The following is a 20,595-nucleotide window of genomic DNA, read 5'->3' on the forward strand; positions in this document are numbered from 1 at the left end:
ACATCGGGCTCTCTGCTCAGCGGGGAGCCTGGTTCCCTCTCCCTCTCTGCCTGTCTCTCTGCCTACTTGTGATCTCTGTCAAACAAATAAATAAAATCTTTAAAAAAAAAAAGATTAAAAAAAATACACAGCAATTGGTTTTACCTCCCTCTTTCACCTCCTGTCCTCATCCAGCCGATCATCAACACTGTGCCCCTGGCTTGGGATTTCTCTCCTTTTCAAAGCATGGACTCGAAAGCCTTACATAAATAATGTCCCTGCTCTGGGCTTCACGTTCTGCATCTGTAAAAATGAGAAAGTCGATGTTAAGTGATTTGGAAATTAGACGTGGTAAGGATATACCAAAGCGAGAGAAGGGGCGAGGGTGCCTCGAACCTCAGAGGCAAATACTTCCCAAAGGGAGAACCCCCCACCCAGGTACACCCTGTTCTTCCTGGTCTGAACCCCGAGAAAACAGAGAGCCCCCTCACATCTGTCTGCCTTAGGGAACTTGCAGGTTAAGGCAGAAAACAGGAAGATGCCCTGAACCCAGACATAAACACAAAGGCAGGCAGACCCTGAACTTGGAGCAGTACCTCTGGCCCCCTGGAGGTCACTGATGCACTTGGATAGGGTGGGAATGGCCTGGAATGTGGGAAGGAGCTCAACTCAGCCTGCCAGAGTCCTTGAGTCCTGAGAGGTTTTGGAAGGCAAAACAGAGAAAGTTACCATCAAAAGAAAGGACTCCCTGGTACACTTAGAGTTGTTGTATTTTTCTTTATAAGCAGTTGGCTGTAATATTCTGAGTAATATGTAGTAACTCAGGTGTCACATAGCCAAATGGGTCAAATATTAAGCGCCTATGACAAGGCACAGGAAATTAAGAAAGACACCATCTCTCTCTCTATGAGGCCAGCACTCTCATGATATGGTCTCACTTCATCTTTGCATGACTTTGAGCATGTTATTAACAGCCCAATTTTAGAAATGAAGAAACGAGACTTCAAAGCAATTGGCAAATGGCAGAACTATCACTGAAGGCCAGGTGTCCCGCCTTTGGATCCCAACCCCAGACCACTGTCTTTACAAGGTTCCAGATAAACCATCCTGACATCTGTGCCTGCCCACTTCCTGCTGCTCTCTCAGGAGCAAAAGGAGGAGGAGAAACCCCTTTTGCTCAGGCCTCCTCTGGAGAGCCAGGAGTGGAGGTCCAGTGAGTGTCACACATAGTGGAAATGAAGCATTCTTTTTGTTTTATTTTCCAGTTTCCACCCAGACTCAACATGAGACTGAATTGTGTTTTTACAGCAAGATCCTTCTTCACATTTCAAATGAATGCTTTCACCATCTGTTTGTGATTTCTCTGTGGCAAATCTCTCAGTTCTCCCCTGAGAAGCGGCATTGTTTACCACCTCTTTGTTGGTCTTTTCCTCTACTGACTTTTACTCAACTTGTCTTCCAGAGGGTTCTGTCAACAATACTTACAGAAAAATTCCTTTGTCCAGGATCCTGGGCTGGACCCAGGAAGGAATTTAGAGATGAGTAAGAGGTACTCTCACCTGCCAGACGCTTCCAGTCTAGTTAAAAAAAAAAAAAAAAAGTGAAATGAGTCACCGGAGAGGGCTGCACTTTGTGGGAATTCAGAGGAGAGAAAGACTGAGGAGAATCGAGGGAGGTTTTATAGTAGAGGCAGAATTTGAGATGGGAATTATGGCTGATTAGTAGTTCCTCAGGCAACTGGTGGGGGAGCATTGGAGCTGAGGAATGCCAGCATGAGCAAGGCCTGGAGTGTGGAAATCCTTTGAGGCCGAATAGTGAGAAATGCAGCTCAGCTGGAACACAGGGAGTGGTGGCAGAAAAGGCTGGAAAGTATATTAAGACCATGTTCAGGAAGAGCTTACTTTAGCATATATCCTGAAAATGAGGATTTCTCACATAAACTACAGTACGGTTGAACCGCCTAAGGGAAAATTTTTAACAAAATTCCATAATATCTTACCCGGGTCCTGTTCAGATTTCACCAGTGGAGAGAGTAAACTAAAAATATAATAAATGATTATGGGGGGAGGGTCCTGGTAAAGAACCGTAGCCACCAAACATATCTGCAATGATTTCTTTTTTATTTTTATTTTTATTTTTTTTTTTTAAAGATTTTATTTGTTTATTTGACAGAGATCACAAGTAGACAGAGAGGCAGGCAGAGAGAGAGAGGGAAGCAGGCTCCCTGCTGAGCAGAGAGCCCAATGCGGGGCTCGATTCCAGGACCCTGAGATCATGACCTGAGCTGAAGGCAGAGGCTTAACCCACTGAGCCACCCAGGCGCCCTGATTTCTTTTTTAAAGCTTTGTCCTCATACTCCAATGTACATAAGCGTTAAAATAGGTCAATGAACCCTGGAATGTTCTCGACCTTTTTCACCAAGCTTTCACATTTTGCCACATCCACTTTGTCTCCTGTTCCTGTTCTTTCTCTCTTAATGTCTCCTGTTCTGCTGGGGGCCAAATTCTTAATGTAGAACTTTAGAGACCAGCATTGAGTGGGCTTTCATCGGCAGGTGACCCAAAGGTAAAATCTACTCATTCTTTCAGATGTTTGCTGAGCACGTACCTTCTCTTCTGTCAGGGAACTCTGGATAAGGAAAAATGTCTGCAGCATAGGTCATGTGTCCTGATACACAGCCCTGTTGCCAATGGCAACAAGTGACTTAGGGCCCAGGGCACTGGGTGATGCTTTCAGGGTGATATCACACTCCTTTTTTCAGTTTCGGAATTAAAGGCAGGAGTGTTCAGCACACACACTCACAGCCCTTTGAAGCCCTTTGCCTTGAACCCTGTGGGGGCTGGAGAAATCGGGTGTGGCCCATTAACTCAAGACTGAGCTGACCATCCTTTCTGCCCCTTCCACCTAAAAAATGAACCATGCTCCCCTGGGCAAAGGAAGGGAGGAGTAGCAGGAAGGAAGTGAGAGAGGCGCTTACCACTTAAACAAGGTGGTTTTGCAACTTTCTGGTAGAGGATGGTGTTTTGTTGGTGGGGGAGGGAGGGTTGGGTCAGGGAAGCCGGGGGACTCTGCATACCCAGGGCCAGGTGTTCGGTGAGGTGAAGTTAGACACACAGACAGACCTATGGCTGAACTGAGAAGGAAATAGACAGGTGCTCCTAGGGAAGGGAGTGGAACTGGACGAACAACAGTGGTTTTGTATTGAGTGCTCCCTGCAGGGTAGACTGGGAAAGCATGTCACTTAATCCTCCCAACAACTCCAGGAGATGCTGTCATCTTAGTGGGGGAAAGGGAGTTCTCTAACCGGAGGCTCAAGAGATGCATAGTTTTATTTGCCCAAAAGCTTACAGCAATAAGTGGAAAGGGCAAGGCAAGGCATATTCTGTTTGAGCCCTTGATCGTAACCACCCCAGAGAGAGCTCCGGAAGTGAGAGATGCCAACCCCTGGATTAAGAATAGAGACACATGGGTCCGAGGCTCTACATAGGGCCTCCCTCACTCCCAGTACCTGGGCACTTTTGCCTGTGATTCAGAGCCCTTCTCAGTGAGAAGGCAGTCTCCCTTTCTAGCTCCCTTACCCACCAGTCCCCATAACACACTCTAAACCAGCTACACAGAGCCATCTCAAAAAGCTGTGTGAAAATGGGTACTTATCTGACTTTGTCTTTTTCCATTCTCCCGCTTTATACTCTATTCCAGTCTAGAAAAAACTCTGCTTTTTTTTAAGGCCTTATTTATTTATTTGAGAGAGGAGAGCATGAGCGAGGGGAGGGGCAGAGGGAGAGGGAGAAAGAGACTCCCTCCTGAGCAGGGAACCCAAGGCGGAGCTTAATTTCAGGATCCTGGGATCGTGATGGGAGCCAAAGGCAGACACTTAACCAACTGAGGTACCCAGGCGCCCTGTAGTTTAGCAAAATCTTAATTCAAGGCCCAGCCTGTTGATCCTCTCCTGTATCAGTCCCACTCTCCTTCCTGGTAGAAGTGTTGAGTATCTCTTTATTGGATACTGAGAAATCTAGGTGAATAAGGCAAGTACCCAATTCTCAAGGAGCCCACAGTTTAGAAGGACACATAGCTAGATAAATACAAATAATAAAACAGTAATAGAAGTGTATGCAAGGTGGAGAGGTTGTAAGTACTTAGGAGGGAGTGATTAACTCAACAGGGTGAAGTAGATGTAGTTAAGCATCATAAAAGGATGTGGAATATGAGTTAGGGTTTTTTTTTTTTTAAAGATTTTTTTTTTTTTAATTTATTTGTCAGAGAGAGAGGGAGAGAGAGCGAGCACAGGCAGACAGAATGGCAGGCAGAGGCAGAGGGAGAAGCAGGCTCCCCACCAAGCAAGGAGTCCGATGTGGGACTCGATCCCAGGACGCCGGGATCATGACCTGAGCCGAAGGCAGCTGCTTAACCAACTGAGCCACCCAGGCGTCCCGAGTTAGGGTTTTTACATCTTTTTTTGTTTGTTTGTTTGAGTCCTCTCTACAGCCATCCTGGGGCTCTGAGCCAACCCTGAGCCTCCTGCAGGAAGGAGGACTAGCACGAGGTGAGGCTTACTGAGGAGTCGGGTCATTGAGACCTGTCTGCGTGCTGGAGTTTGAACTACAACTGATAGATACATATGGGCATTTCATACAAAGCCATGGAGCAGACGAGTGGAGAATCGTGAGAAGGCGTTAAGCAGCAGCATGAGAGGCCTGTTGGCAGTTGAGAAACAGCGAGCGCAGAGAACAAAGCAATGACAGACTGAAGGCAGGGGATGGTTTTCAGAGATGGTCAGAGTGTGCGGATTCGAGAAAGGAAATGAGAGAGAAGTAGTTGAGGGCAACCCCCGAGATGCTTCCTTGGACCTGGGTGGGGGGTGTTAGTGGTGCCTCCTTCCAAACTGGGGGCTCCAGGTAGTAGAGCCTGGGCTTGCTTTCTTGTTTATAAGTGAGTGTCTCCTGGGAGAACAGGCGCTGTATCTTTTTCATTTCCCTGTCCTTTGCTTTACCACTGAAACTAGAGCGGTGGTTAGCTCTCAGGTTCACAGGGGAGAGGAGATAGACACGGAGAGCCTTCATTTCGAGCTGAGTTTCAAGTGTGTTTTATCAGTGTTCCTCATAGTTTTCCACAAGGGCCCTCCCAAGAAAAGAGTCTCCTTCCTACCTGCCTCTCTCACCTCCTCTATCTAGAGGAATCTGTGGCTGTGGCTGGAAGAGGGTCTTGCAAGCGAAAAGTCTTCAAGGCTCCTGTTTTACCTTTAAAATTAAGCAATGCTTGGGTGCCTGGGTGGTGCCTTGGGTGCTAATGGGTTAAGCCTCTGCCTTCAGTTCAGGTCATGATCTCAGGGTTTTGGGATCGAGCCCTGCATTGGGCTCTCTGTTCACTAGGGAGCCTGCTTCCCTCTCTCTCTTTCTCTCTCTCTGCCTGTCTCTCTGCCTACTTGTGATCTTTCTGGCAAATAAGTAAATAAAATATTTTTTAAAAAATTAAGCAATGCACATTTTACATTCTTCTTATTAATCCTTATTTTAATGTAATACCCCCCCCCCAAAAAAAACCCCACTCTAAATAACAAGTCATTCCTGGCATATATGCCCTATTTATTCCAGGCTTTATATATACCCCCAGCACACTACTGTGTATCCCCAGGTGTACCCCAATTTGAGAAGAACCACAAAATGTGATTTTTTTTTCGTGATGTATTTTTTATTCCATTGGGCTGATAGGAATATAGCCCTTTAACTGCATCTGAGACTCTGAGAAGCCAGAGTCCCATGAGGCCAACGGATGAGAAAGACTTGACTCTAGCCTGATGGACCTTTTCAACTCACATTCCCAGGTACTGCAGAAGTTGGGGAAAACTGTGGAAACCAAAGATGAACGGTTTGAACAAAGTGCCAACAACTTCTACCATCAACAGGTAATCTGGAATGGGTGGAGGGTGGGGAAGGGAGGCTTGGAGGAGGCAAGGAGACAGGAGGGCTGAATGGCAGAAGAAATAGCAGGTTCTGCAAATCAGCAGGCGCTCCTACTAAGCCATCCTCCCACCTCATCCCCCTGCCCAGGGCTAAGGGCTACCGGGTGACCTGCTGCTTACCACTTTCCCTGGCAACCGCAGAAACTTCCCTTTCCCATTCCTGCTGACCTGGGTTTTGGGAGAGAGACAAGTGCTCTTATTTTCTCTTAATGGTCCCCCCGGCTACGGTGGGATCCCCAGGTCCTTAGATAAAGTTGTCCCCCTCTGTCTTTGGCTTACCACTTCCCCAGGGTGCCTGTTTCCCACCCCCCGGCTCTTCTCATCGGGGTAGAACCCTCTTTTCCTTGTTGCCTCTTTGTGTACTCCCTCTGCCTCACCTGAGCCCTCATTTCTAAAGAACCCCTCCGTCTTTTACCTGTCATTCTCCCCAACACACCTCCTGTTCTCCCTGTGCCTTCTGTCTTCGCCGGATACTACGGGTCATTTTATGTAGAAACTTCCATTCAGAAGTGGATGACAGGTTTGGCCTCCCAGGAGATATTTCACTTCCCGTCTCCACCTTCCAGGCATTGTGCTTGGTGCTTTAGGCACGTGATCTCATTTAACCATCACCTCAGTCCCAGAGGTTGCCGTCCCCTCTTTATCATAGAAGGGGGTCCTTCACTTACATGACTATGCAGTTGTCATGCCGTTCAACCGCTTCACTCCGGGTTAGGTCCCAGCTCACAGGTTAGGGACAGAGTTGCTCGCTAGACTGATTTTCCTCAGACACCAGTCACACGCGCCTGAGCTCCCATGCCCCCCTGCACTCCTGACCAGCGCTACAAATTTGGGGGTTCCTACTCTCCACTCAGCTTCCACAATCCATGACAGCTGACAGAACTCAGGAAAGCGCTCTAGTTACAATCACTGAGTTATTAGAAACGATACACATCAGGACCAGCCAAGTGAAGAGACACATAAGGTGAGGCCCGGGAGAGCTCTGAACGAGAAGCTTCTGCGTCCTCAAGACCTGTCACCTTCCCTGCATGCTGCTAGAGGAACAGGGGGAGGCTCACCAAAGCGTCAGTAGTCTAGAGCTTTTTTTATTGTGATTTCCTTACCTAGTGAATCTCTAGCCACATGATTGAATTTAATCTCTAGCTCCCATTCTCTCCCCTCTGCTGGAGGTCAAGCTGATATCACCTGTCTCAAAGCCCCAGCCCTCTAATCACATGGTTCATCTTTCCAGCCTGACCAGCCACCAGCTGACTCATTTGTTTAGCATAAACTGACTCTGATCTGAGAGGCCCACCATGAATAACAAACACATTCCTATCACTCAGGAAATTCCAAGGAGTTAGAAGTTACTTCGGAGGAACTGGGGACAAAGGCCAGCTAAATTCTTTATTTGACGGTATCAGTAAATTGAATTATATGGAAAATAATTCTCTAAAATTATATTAAAAGGACATTCACTATAATTCAGCAGTTGATTATATATTAGAATCACTTGGAAAACATAAATATATAATTTAGAGATTTTATTTATTGAGAGAGAGCATGAGCTGGGGGAGAGGCAGACAGGGAGAGGCAGACTCCCTGCTGAGCAGGGAGCCCCATTTGGATGTAGGGCAGGGCTTGATCCTTGGAGCCTGGGATCATGACCTGAGCCAAAGACAGATACTTAACCAACTGAGCCTCCCAGGTGCCCTTTGGGAAATATTTTTACATGGGAGATGTCTGATAGTAGGGCTTGGGAATCTGTACTTTTAAACTTGTTGTAATGGAAGATTTCAAATATATGGAAAGATAGGAAAACTTGTATCATTAATCCATGTGTACATACCCATCTCTTAGCTTTAATAATTAATCAACTCATTTCTGTCTCCACCTAACTTTCCCTCATCCTTGATTACTGTGAAGCAAATTCTATATATCCTGTCGTTTTATCCAGAAAAATTTCATTATCGATCTCTAAAGATAAGGACTCTTTTAAAATATAACCACAAGGGCGCCTGGGTGGCTCAGTGGGTTAAGCCGCTGCCTTCGGCTCAGGTCATGATCTCAGGGTCCTGGGATCGAGTCCCGCATCGGGTTCTCTGCTCGGCAGAGATCCTGCTTCCCTCTCTCTCTCTGCCTGCCTCTCCATCTACTTGTGATCTCTCTCTGTAAAATAAATAAATAAAATCTAAAAAAAATAAAAATAAAATAAAATATAACCACAAAGCCATTATCACACCTAAAAATATTTTCTCTGAGATATTTACTCCTTTCCAACAAACCGGAAAGGAGAAGAAAAACATGAATTTAAAAATCCTGGTTTTGGGGCACCTGCATGGCTCAGTCATGATCCTGAGATGGAGCCAAAGCAGACCCCTTACCCGCCAGGAGCCTGCTTCTCCCTCTCTGTCTGCTCCCCCCCCACCCCCCCTCCTGCCATGTGTTCTCTCTCAAATAAATGAATAAAATCTTAAAAAAAAAAAAAAAACCTTATTTCACACCCTCCCATGCTACCACCACCTTTGTTTTCTATCCTTACAGTCCCCCGGCTATGAGTGTGTATGATCTCTAAGTAAATCCACAATAGATAGATAGTTTACCAAAGTGAGACCATTCCGTTGATACTGGTTTTATAACTTGCCATTTTCAGTTAGCAATATAATATAATATCCTTTCTGATACTCCACTAAAATGTAAGACTGAGTGATATTTTCAAAAAGTAGCACTAATTTTTTAAAAATTTTATTTATTTATTTGACAGAGAGAGAGGAATCACAAGTAGGCAGAGAGCGGGGGGGGGGGGGGGGGGGGGGGGGGGAGGAAGCAGGTTCCCCGCCGAGCAGAGAGCCCGATGCGGGCCTCTATCCTAGGACCCTGAGATCATGACCTGAGCCGAAGGCAGAGGCTTAACCCACTGAGCCACCCAGGTGCCCCAGTAGCACTAATTTCTTTTTTTTTTTTTTTAAGATTTTATTTATTTATTTGACAGAGAGATCACAAGCAGGCAGAGAGGCAGGCAGAGAGAGAGGAGGAAGCAGGCTCCCCGCTGAGCAGAGAGCCCGACGCGGGGCTCGATCCCAGGACTCCGAGATCATGACCTGAGCCGAAGGCAGCAGCTTAACCCACTGAGCCACCCAGGCGCCCCAGCACTAATTTCTTGATATAAAATATCCAGTTAATGTTCACATTCTCCTAATGATGTCTTTTTTTTTTTTTTAGTTTGTTTAAATCAGCAGCTTGTTGGCATGTTTTAGTCTCTTAGGTTTAAAGTTAAATCTCTTCACCTGCGACTTTCTGATCCCTCCCTTTTTGCAGTTTGTTTGTCGCTGACACTAGATTGTCCTCCCGCAGTTTCCTGCAGCCTCAACTTGATCGATTAGGTCCTCAGTAAGGTTTAGCCTGCTCTCTTGGTTCTGGTATTTTCTATAAATTCATAGTTGGGTTTAGAAGCTTGATGAGATTCAGATTTTTGTTTTTGTTTGTTTGGGCGGCAAGAATACTTGGTATTTTTATAGTCCTGAGAGTTTTTCACCTGGAGGCACATGATGGCTGCGTGTCTCCTTGTTTTGCGGGACATGAACAGCCTTGGTTGATTATTAACTAGGGAGGCTGTGTTTTATATTAACTTTCCAGGTAGTGACGATGTAGTAGCGAGTCTGAGAACAGCATTTGGCAACCAGCGGTTCAGTCAAACTAGGTGGGGGAGTAGGATCTGAGAAGGAGGTGGTTTAATCAAGGTAAAAGCCGTAGAACTGCCGAGCTGGGATTCTGACTTAAACCCTTTGCTTTTCCCCCTGCACCTCACTAGGAGGCCTCCGTGGGCCTCTGCTCAGTGATTGCCCGGGTTCTGCTTCTAACTGCCGCGTGAAAAGAACAGGAATTAGTAAGTCAACACCCACATCGAGAGCTTTCTGACTCTTAACTCATTCTGCACCTCGGTCTTTCCCCTTCCTCTCTGCCTTAAAGGATGGATCTGCCAATGGCAGGTGTGTGGGCAGAAAGGATAGGAGATGAAGGAAAGCCCATCAAGAAGAAGAGGATAGGATATTGACAGTCCCCTCAGAATTTCCTGGGCGAGCCCACCACCTGAAACACTGGAAGGGGGCGGAGATGGATTTGAGAAATGAAATAGAGGTTGAATAGGAATAAGGGAAAGTTTCCTTCTGAGTGGAGGATTAGTAACTGGTATTTGAGCTTGCGTGGAAAGGTTACTTCACAAGCATGTCACGGGGGCCTGCTACACGCCAGGGACTGGGCTAGATTCTGGGACTCCAATGTGAATAAGATAACACACCTGCCCTCAGGCTCTCACAGTTTAGGAAGAAAGACAAAAACAATACAGCCCAGTCTGAGACTGGACCTGGGGTGGCTAAGACAAACAGGAGGGGAAAAGACAAGGTCATGGAGATTGAAAGTGAAGTATTCCAGAAGGTGGACCAGTTAGTTGGTCATGTGCCCAGGGCCTTACCGCAATCAGCTTGTAGGTAAACTTTTCATTAATAAGTAAATATCACTCCCAAACTTCCCAGCCTGATTTCGAGACCTTGCCATTTGCCTGGGTTCCTAACCAAATTTTCATAGGTAAGTTTTCCTTGTGGGCTCTGCTTGGCTGCTTCCTCAAACTATATTAAATAGGAAGAATTGTTTTCCACAAGCAGCATTTTAATCTCTTATTTTTGGTAGTGACAGCTGCTTCCAAGTCATTGCATTCAAAATCAAACCTAGGGCGCCTGGGTAGCTCAGACCGTTAAGCATCTGCCTTTGGCTCTGATCATGATCCCAGGATCCTGGGATTGAGTCCCACATCGGTCCCCTTGCTCAATGGGAACCTGTTTCTCCCTCTCCCTCTGCCTCCTCCTGCTTGTACTCTCTCTCTCTTTGTCAAATAAATAAATAAAATCTTTTAAAAAATAACAGAATAAAATAAAACCTAATGGGGCACCTGGGTGGCACAGTCGGTTAAGCCTCTGACTCAATTTTGGCTCAGGTCATGATCTCAGGGTCTTGAGATCAAGCCCCACATTGGGTTCCATGCTCAGTGGGGAGTCTGTTGGAGATTCTCTCTCTCACTCTGCCCCTCCCCCAGCTTGTGTATGCTCTCTCTTTCTCTCTCAAATAAATAAGTAAATAAAATCAAACCAGCTTCTTGTCTCCCTTCTGGACCTCCATCAAATCAAGCACTTTCAGCACTCACTCAGGATTGGTCATGCTTTGCTAGCTGCTTTGCTGAGTGTTTGGATTTCTCTGAGTCTGTTTCTCTCCAGCAAGTGGGGGAACCCCAGGCCAAAGACTCTCTCAGCATGTAGCTTTGTCTGCCTAAGTGCTTAGGACAAGCTTCCAGAGGGAGTGGTCCATTAATTGAGGGCTGAGGTTGTCTGCGTAAGGGGGAGGAAGGCCCTACTCAGACTCTTCATGGGGCTGCCAAGAATTTGGCAAGGATTCAGAGAGCCAAAGTGATAAAATCATAAGCTACAGGCGTAGAAATGGTCTTACCCAACATTTATAGTGGAGGAAAATAAAGCCAGAAAAGTGGAATAACTTGCAGGGTTTTGACTCCCAGACAAGTGGGAACATCAGACTAGGAAAGTTGTATCTGTCAAGAAAGAAGAGAGATGCTGGGCAACCTGGAGCCATTTGGGGGCTGGGAGACAGGGACAGAGAGGCCAGCAAAATAAGAGGATACCCAGTGGTGCCCCACTTCCTGCTACCACTACACACACACACACACATTCACACTTCATCTCTTCAAAGGAAAGAGCAAGAACATAAAGAACTTGGACCTACAGGTTTGATCCAAAAACAGAAAAACAGTTGGGCTTCTGTGAGTGCAGGGGAAGGCAGAAGGCATTCACGTTTTATGGACTCTGGTATTGATAGAACCCCCTGGTTTTGCACAGCGGACACACAACCTCTGTAGTCATGCACGATAGCCTTGATTACCGATCCAGTTTTTCAGGCCACATAATATCTAATGGGAGAAAAACAATTTTGATTTCATTTGTAGAAATCACGGGAGATGGTTTAACAGCTTTTATTACTTATATGTGTATTTTGGAGGCCAAATCTTCATGGTGAAGTAAAAAGTTGAGCCCACATTCTTTTCTTTCAAAAAAGCACTTCAAGGGGTGCCTGGGTGGCTCAGTGGTTTAAAGCCTCTGCCTTCAGCTCAGGTGTTGATCCCAGGGTCCTGGAATCGAGCCCTGTGTCGGGCTCTCTGCTCATTGGGGAGTCTGCTTCTTCCTCTCTCTCTGCCTGCCTCTCTGCCTACTTGTGATCTCTGTCTGTCAAATAAATAAATAAAATCTTTTGAATAAATAAATAAAGCACTTCGAATCCTTGTTAATTTTTATAATCCTCTGAACTCTCTCAAACTTTGGCTATCAGATTTTTAAAACTCCTAAACTTATACCCACCTACCAGATCCAGGTTTAAAAGATTTTATGTACATTGAACATCTTAGACTGTTTAAACTTTTTTCCCATGAATGAACAAGCAAAGAGGAAATGAAACATCCTTCCTGGCGAATGCTGAGTGTTTCTGAATTTTGGTGACTGACTGTCTCCGTTGTGCTATTGAAAGCACTTCCTTAAGGTCACCAGTGATCTCCAGTTACCAAGTCCAATGACTGTGACTGGTTCTTCCTGGACTCTAACCTTTCTGTAGCATCTGGTCCCTCCTTGGTCATTCTCTGATGCTCTCCGGGTCCCCACTTGCTGTGACACCCCACACAACATCGGTTCTTCTCCCACCTCTCTGACAGTGTCTTCAACTCCCTTGAGTCCGCCTAAGCGTTGGTGTCCCTTGAGCCCTTGCGTTCAGCCCCAAGGACTTTTAACCTGAGGTATGGTCAAGTGTTTGGACTGGCTTAGAAGTGAGGCAAAAAGATGGACAAAATAATTGTTCCAATTTTCTTTGACCTAGTCGACCTAGATTTTCTGCAGCTGAATTTACATAATAATGATCTTTCCTGCCAAGATTTCCACAGGGGGGAAAAATACATATTTTTAAGATTTATTTATTTGAGGGGCACCTGGGTGGCTCAGATGGTTAAGCGTCTGCCTTCAGCTCGGGTCATGATCCTAGGGTCCTAGAATCGAGCTTTGCGTCGGGCTCCCTGCTTTGGTGGGGAGCCTGCTTCTCCCTCTCTCTCTGCTGTTCCCTCTGCTTGTGCTCTCTGCTCTCTCTGTCAAATAAATAAATAAAATCCTTTAAAAAAAAAAAAGATATATTTATATGAGAGAGCTGTGGGGGAGGGGCAGAGGGAGAGAGAGAACCCCAAGCAGACTCCCCACCGAGCACGGAGCCCAATGTGGGGCCAATCCCACGGCCTATGACCTAACCTGAACCAAAACCAAGAGTCAGACACTTAACCAACTGAGCCCCCCAGGTGCCCCCCCACAGATAAAAAAAATCTTAAGTTGTTAGGTAGAATTTTCTGATTTTCAGTTTTTTGCCCATAAGTTTTTTTATACTGTTGGTTTGCTCACTGAACCTATCTAGTGCTGAACACAAGCAAATAAAACAAATGAACAAGTTCATAAGTGTTTTATGGTACATGCATAATACATCTTAACTTAAATACTCCTTCCCCGGAACTGGTGTGAGGATCACTATTCGGACCCATCGGCCCTGCCCTGTGGCTTACCTTTCAGTGGGCTGCCTCTTTCAGTCCAGGCCCACACTCCAGAAGTCACGCTCCAAATGTCAATGGTCTGGCCTCAAACTCCCTTCTCATACAACTTCTAGAAACTAGAGTCCACGCAGAGGAAAGAGAATCAGAAAAGGCTTTAAATAATGCTAGGAGCAACAACAGAGGGAGCCTATGAAAGACAGGACTCAGTGCAGGGTCTGGAAAAGATGTCTTCCAACATGTGCGAGAGATACCAGATCTGCTCTGAGTACAGAAGGCCAGCCTGAGAGCAGTGGGCCAGAATTGTAGCAGAGCTATTTAAAATTGAAGCACAGGGATGCTGCCTGTGTCTCAGTTGGTTAACTGTCTGCCTTTGGCTCAGGTCATGATCCCAGGGTCCTAGGATCAAGTCCTGCATTGGGCTCCTTGCTCAGGGGGGAACCTGCCTCTCCCTCCGCCTACCACTCCCCCTGCTTGTGTGCTCTCCCTCTCTCTCTCACACATGAATTAAATAAATAAATAAATAAATAAATAAAATATTTATGAATAAATAAAATCGAAGCACAACCTTCACAAGAGGTCATGAGTTTCGGGTCACTGGCGGTATTCAAGAAACAGAAGCTAAATGGTCATTTATTTGTTAGAGTTAAAACAAAAGTGGTTCATCTGTTGGGTTGGAGATTTGAATGTCCAAACTTGAGCGATACCTTCCTCTTCTTTTCTCCCTTCTTCTTCGTTTTCCAGGGAGGAGAGCTAGGCTGTGCTTGTGAGGCCCAGCCTAAAAAAAATTGAGAATTGAGGGACGCCTGGGTGGCTCAGTTGGTTAAGCAGCTGCCTTCGGCTCAGGTCATGGTCCCAGCGTCCTGGGATCGAGTCCCACATCGGGCTCCTTGCTCATCGGGGAGCCTGCTTCTCCCTCTGCCTCTGCCTGCCATTCTGTCTGCCTGTGCTTGCTCTCTCTCCCTCTCTCTCTCTGACAAATAAATAAAATCTTTAAAAAAAAAAATTGAGAATTGAAACACAGGAGCGAAGATAAGGTTGGGTAGACAGAGCTATAGATAAGGCCATCGGAGTTGAAACAGGAGGAGAATCAGTGATGAGCCATTTGGAAAAGAAGTGTAAAGCACGTGACTGATAGAAGGGGAAGGTAAAGGGAGGCAAGGCAGAGGAGGATGTCAGGGGGAGGAGAAGAATGGCCCGTTCAGGGGAGGAAGAAGGCCGAGTATCTACAGAAGATAGTGGCAGATTACTTACCCAGAGAGGAAGGTGTAAGCCAGAGGATCGCATAGATACAGTCACGTAGGACACTTAAATTTCAGCAGAGGACCTGGGTTATAGGCTTTTGTTCACTAGAAGAGAGAACAGAGGCAAGAAAGCCTGCCAGTGCCATAGGAACAATCTCCAAACAGAAACTGCCCCCAAAAAGACAACCTACAACTTCTGGGTAAAGAGAACAGAGGCTGATTTATACCATTTGCAAATTCCAGGACTGATTTCTGCTTCTAATCTAACTTCTCTATCTTGACCTCTAAAGCATCTCTCCAAATGTATCTCTTTGGTCACCAAAAGCACTTTTCCCTTCCAGGCAGAAGGCCAGAAGCTCTACAAGGACCTGAAGAACTTCCTTAGTGCAGTCAAAGGTGGGTAGTGTGTCACACAGGAGAAGAGAGCTTCTGAGGGCTCTGGGGATGGAAAGAAAAACAACCATTCTCGGGCATTTTATCACTTGCCTGCCCCTCATGCCCACAACTCGTGGGCATAGGAAGAGCGGCCTTTCCTGTCCCAGCCCCCCCTGTTTTCCTCACGGATCACCCAAACCTTCTGGGTATTCATCCTTTGGAATGGACCCGCTGGTCTGCCCGTTCACTCAGATAGTTACAACAGCCTCCCTCGGGGGAAGGTATGGTAGGAGCAACTTCTGTCCTTTCAGTGATGCATGAAAGCTCGAAGAGAGTGTCAGAAACCCTGCAGGAGATCTACAGCAGCGAGTGGGACGGTCACGAGGAGCTGAAGGCCATTGCAGGGGTAAGAGCGTCCTGGCTTTAGAGCTCTTCTGCACTCACCCCTGCCCTCATCTCAGCCTTCTCTTATCTTCTCCGTCTGAGCAAACAGGAAAGCAAAGGAGCCAGTCTGAACCCCTCATGTGTATAGCCTCAGTCACGGGTGGTAGCACAAAGCAACAACCGTGAAGGTAAAGACAAGTGTTCCCTGATCTGCGGATGCCTCTGTGGTCGGCCATCTTCCCCTCCTTAAAACCTTACAGAAGCTGTACCTACATAAAACCCAACTGGTTGTCTTGGAAAACTAACTTCATGCAGTTTTTTCTTCCCAAATTTCCCTGTCCTTCAAGCTCTAGAGTCCAAGACACTGACCGCCTTCTCCTTTTCTTGTCCCTGAATGTATGGCCAGGCTGTTAGAGGGCAGTTCCTAGGGGCAGGGCTGGTTCTTCATCTGACCCTTTGCTAGAACCCAACGTGACATTCTAAACACAGCGCTCCAAAACGGCAGTTTGCGGCAGGAAGGATTTGGGTTTTCCTTGGTATCCAGTTGTTGCCGAGAAGCGGGGCCCTCACCTCTGCCCTCTGCCCTCTGCCCCACAGAATAATGATCTTCTTTGGGAAGACTATGAAGAGAAACTAGCCGACCAGGCTTTGAGGACCATGGAAAACTACGTAGCCCAGTTCAGCGAGATTAAGGTAATCAGTTTCAGAGTCGAGGGGGACCCCAGAGGTAAGAGGACATACGGGGTCAACATCCTAAGTAGAGTTCAAGCCCACAGTTAGGAATGAAGCTTAGGAAAAAAGATTTTAAAATCAGGGATTGGATAGGAAGGTTAGGGTAGAGGGTTAAAGGTGTCAAGGGCATGTTTGTTTATTTATTTACTTATTTTATATATTTGTATATATACATATATTTTTTTATGATGTTCAACAAGTTTATTTATTTATTTATTTATTTTTAAGATTTTTATTTATTATTATTTGACAGAAATAGCGAGGGAGGAAACACAAGCAGGGAGTGGGAGAGGGAGAAGCAGGCTTCTTGCCGGGCAGGGAGCCTGATGGGGGGCTCGATCCCAGTACCCAGGGATCATAACCTGAGCGGAAGAAAGACACTTAATGACTGAGCCACCCACGCGCCCCAAGGGCATGTTTAGAATTAAGTTTCAGTGAACTAGATCCGAGTGGGTTTTGAATTAGATCCAGGTCAAGGCATCCATTTTAGTGGTGAAAAGGAAAAATAGCTAATAGGGATGCCTGGGTGGCTCAGTTGGTTAAGCGGCTGCCTTGGGCTCAAGTCATGATCCCAGGGTCCTAGAATTGAGTCCCACATGGGGCTCCTTGCTCAGCGGACAGCCTGCTTCTCCCTCTCCCTCTGCCATTCCCCCTGCTTGTGCTCTCTCTCTCTCTCTCTGACAAATTAGTAAGTAAAATTTTTTTTAAAAAAACAGCTGATATACGGAGCATCTGGGTGGCTCAGTGAGTTAAAGCCTCTGCCTTCGGCTCAGGTCATGATCTCAGGGTCCTGGGATCGAGCCCCGCATCGGGCTCTCTGCTTAGCAGGGAACCTGCTTCCCCCTCTCTCTTTGCCTGCCTCTCTGCCTACTTGTGATCTCTGTCTGTCAAATGAATAAATAAAATCTTAAAAAAAAAAAGAAACAGCTAATATGTTTATTGTAGAGAAGAGGAAACTTGGAGGAATCATGAGTCATAACAATTACCTTCCAATACTGGGAGGTCTGTTAGGTGAAAGAGGGATGCAGCCTGTTCTAAATGGTTTCAGAGAGCAGAGTTAGAATTCATTGATTCATTCAACTCAGATTGATGAAGCTTCTACCCTGTCAGGCACTGCGCTGCTTATAGATTCATATGGAGAAATTAGAGGGATCCCGACTTAAGTTTCTCATAGAGCTTTCAAACACGGAAATATACTGTGAAGTTGGGAGTTGAAGTTCAACTTCAAGCAAAAGTTGAACTACTGATTTTGAGTATTACAGAGAAGCTCCATGTATGAAATAGGAAGTTGGACCAGATGATCACTAAGATCCTTGCAAAATCTAGGATTGGATTTGTAGTTCTGATGAGACTGCGTAGATGCTCTCTCAGTGTACACCATAATTTACCACTTTTATTACGCTTTAGGGTTTTCAAAGCACTTTGTAGTTAGCATTTGATCTTTAAAATAACACTGTAGCGCAGATGAGGCTGCTGAAGTTCTAGAAGAGATGTGACTTGCCCTCCGGCACAAGGCTAATAGGTGGCGGCATTGGGAGTTAAGATCCCCATCTCCTGACTTTGAATTCAGCTGGATCCTCAAGGCCATTGCTCCTGGAGGCCGAACCCATTTTTTTAGTGGGTTCGTAGGAAATATTAACATTTAGTGCAGGCTTCCACGAGCTCTGTAGGATTTCCCTCTCTCTTCCCATCCCCGCTGCCATCCACAGTGAGAATCCCCATTCTTTCCAAATAGCGAGAGAAATTCCATGGGCTCCAAGCTGTTAGAAAGTGAAATTTGCGAATAGGACCCAGTTTGTTTGCTACTCTGTTAACCTGCATCCCGGCCGCTGAAAAGTGAGTATCAAGGCCCTCTCTCCTGACTCTGGTTTAGGAAAGAATTGCCAAGCGGGGTCGGAAACTTGTGGACTATGACAGTGCCCGACACCACCTGGAGGCGGTTCAGAATGCCAAGAAGAAAGATGAGGCCAAGACTGCCAAGGTAAAAAAAAAAAAAAAACCACAAAACAAAATGGTGAAACCTTCCTGCCCTCTCTCCCCTCCATAACAGTGGCAAGTCACTGGGCCAAGCCGGGTTTAGGAAATGATAAATTCAGCATCCAGCGTCCCAAACGAAATCCTGTTTTCCCTGACACCAGTGCTCAAAGGATAGTCAGAGATGCCAAGGCTGGGGAGGGCACGGGTCTGGGGAGGGAGAGGTGTGGTTGCTGGTAAGCCAAATCCCTAAAAAGAATGCAGGGAAGATAGGCGGCCTCCTCAAGCCTCAGATTCCAGATTGAGGGAATCTGTCCTGTCTCTTTTACCCCCCCAGGCAGAGGAAGAGTTCAACAAAGCCCAGAGTGTGTTTGAAGACTTGAACCAGGAACTGCTGGAGGAGCTGCCTGTTCTTTATCACAGGTAATGGTTGACAGTCAGGAAAGGCCTAGACTTCTGGCCCGAGGGAGGCCCAGGTTACCTGGCAACCCAAGCATGTCGCCTCATGAAAAGAGCTCTGTTCCCAGAGCAGGATGTTGCCTCAGCCCTGCTACTGGCTGGCTGGGCGATATTAGGCAAATGGCCTTATCGCCCCAGACGCTGGTTTCTTCATCTGCAATACAGAGATAGCCGTGCTTGGCCTGCCAGCTTTTCCGGTTTCAAGGCAAGATGCTTATCGGCTAGGAGTGATCTTGGCAAGTCAATTACTGTCATCATAGGAACTAGGAATATCTGGTTCATGCTTCAGTGTGTATTGTTTTAAACGAGCTTGGTTCTTGAAGATCCAGATTAATCTAGAATATAAACCATGGGATGATTATTTCTATTAATGATATCTTTGCTGCACAGAAGGTAAAAGTGTTTTAGATGTATCTGGGTAGAAATTCTGTTTGTATCCTATTTTCGTTGTACAAGTTATGCTGCGATGTAGCTGTAGTCAGTATTTTATGTTGCCACTTAATATTATTCTATGTATGATGGAGCCTTTTAAATAACTACATGTATATTCAAATACTACTTATGTGACTCCTGATTTAAATAGCACTGAAATTTAATACGGTTTCTTTAAATGTAAACTGCCCCAATTCATTGATAGTAGAATTCCACTAATGTGCACACCACTCCATAGCAGTCCAAGTAGTGCGTAACGAGAAAGAATAATTATTTATTATAATAATTATTATCGCACGGCCTTATATTTAGAGCGCACTTTAAAAAGGCCTCAGAGTACTTTCATTCATATCTACTTTAATACCTAAAGAGCCTGAATCAAGAGAGTTCATGCAACTAGAGGTCTCTCCTACCTTGCTGTCAGACTGGACTGATAAGTGTCTTCTCTGACCTTCCCACCCTCTTCCAAGAGTCAAGTGTGCTCCTGGCCTGGCTTGACAAGTCCAGATTCCAGAACATCCTGAGTCTAGGGTATGGGGTGCTTTTCTCTGAGGATCTTGGTGTTGGCAGGTGTTGGCTTAAGCTTCTACCTTGTATTTCAAAAGGTTTCCTTTACTAACCTTACCCAGATGTGTTGTTGTGGGGTTTTTTGTTATTGTTTTATTTTTTGTTGTTGTTTTTTGTTTTTTTGCCTCCTGACAGTCGTATTGGATGTTATGTGACCATCTTCCAAAACATTTCCAACCTGAGGGACGTCTTCTACAGGGAGATGAGCAAGGTGAGAAACCTCCGGCCAAGGTAGACACCTAGGTGGGTTTTTCTAGGAAATAGGAAAGTAGCCCTAATGTACATAATCACATTAAATATTGATCGTAGCACGCCAGGTTTGAGCCCTCAACTGACCGTGTTGAACTGTGTTAAAGCACAGGTGTACACATCAGAGGGCCCTCCCTGTCTCCATGAACAACTGAATAATGACAACCAGATTTGACCTTCAGATAAATAAAGGAGGTTAGGCCTGTGGAAGGAAGAGCTGAAATGAGGAACCAAGCTGTGAAATCTTTATCTTATGTTGCTAGGGAGCAAAGGGGGCAGTGTTTAAATACAGGTCAGTCTCTCAGGTAGCTGGGCATGAATGGAGAAGGCCAGTCCTGTTCAGTGAGAGGCAGCCCCAGAACACTACCTCATGGGGCCTTTTCTAGTCCCAGGTTTCTGAGACTAGGTTCTGTCACAACATTAATTAAATCCACGTACACATTCACATATCCCTCTCCACACTTGCTTTAGCTAAATAATGGCTTGCCTCGTTAATATTTCTTCCCTGGATTACCTGAGAGAAGCTAGAACCTCAACTTAAATATCAAACATCAAGGACCCAGCCTTGAGAGAGCCGCCCGTCTGACAGAAGAGGCAGAACTTAAGACACAGTCCAGGAAGAAGGG

General features: G+C 46.0%; 1 protein-coding gene across 3 annotated transcripts in view; it reads left to right on the forward strand.

Moving 5' to 3' along the window:
• BIN2 (bridging integrator 2) overlaps positions 1–20,595 on the forward strand; it is a 31,957-nt gene that overhangs the window by 1,275 nt on the left and 10,087 nt on the right. For all 3 annotated transcript variants that reach the window (XM_047740538.1, XM_047740540.1, XM_047740539.1), the window contains exons 2-8: positions 5,804–5,884; positions 15,139–15,193; positions 15,484–15,578; positions 16,154–16,249; positions 18,162–18,269; positions 18,600–18,685; positions 19,856–19,931. In XM_047740538.1, coding sequence (XP_047596494.1) covers positions 5,804–5,884; positions 15,139–15,193; positions 15,484–15,578; positions 16,154–16,249; positions 18,162–18,269; positions 18,600–18,685; positions 19,856–19,931 — 597 coding nt within the window. The remainder of the gene's footprint in view (positions 1–5,803; positions 5,885–15,138; positions 15,194–15,483; positions 15,579–16,153; positions 16,250–18,161; positions 18,270–18,599; positions 18,686–19,855; positions 19,932–20,595) is intronic.

This window comes from Lutra lutra, chromosome 8 (assembly GCF_902655055.1).
Source record: "Lutra lutra chromosome 8, mLutLut1.2, whole genome shotgun sequence".
NCBI lineage: Eukaryota > Metazoa > Chordata > Mammalia > Carnivora > Mustelidae > Lutra > Lutra lutra.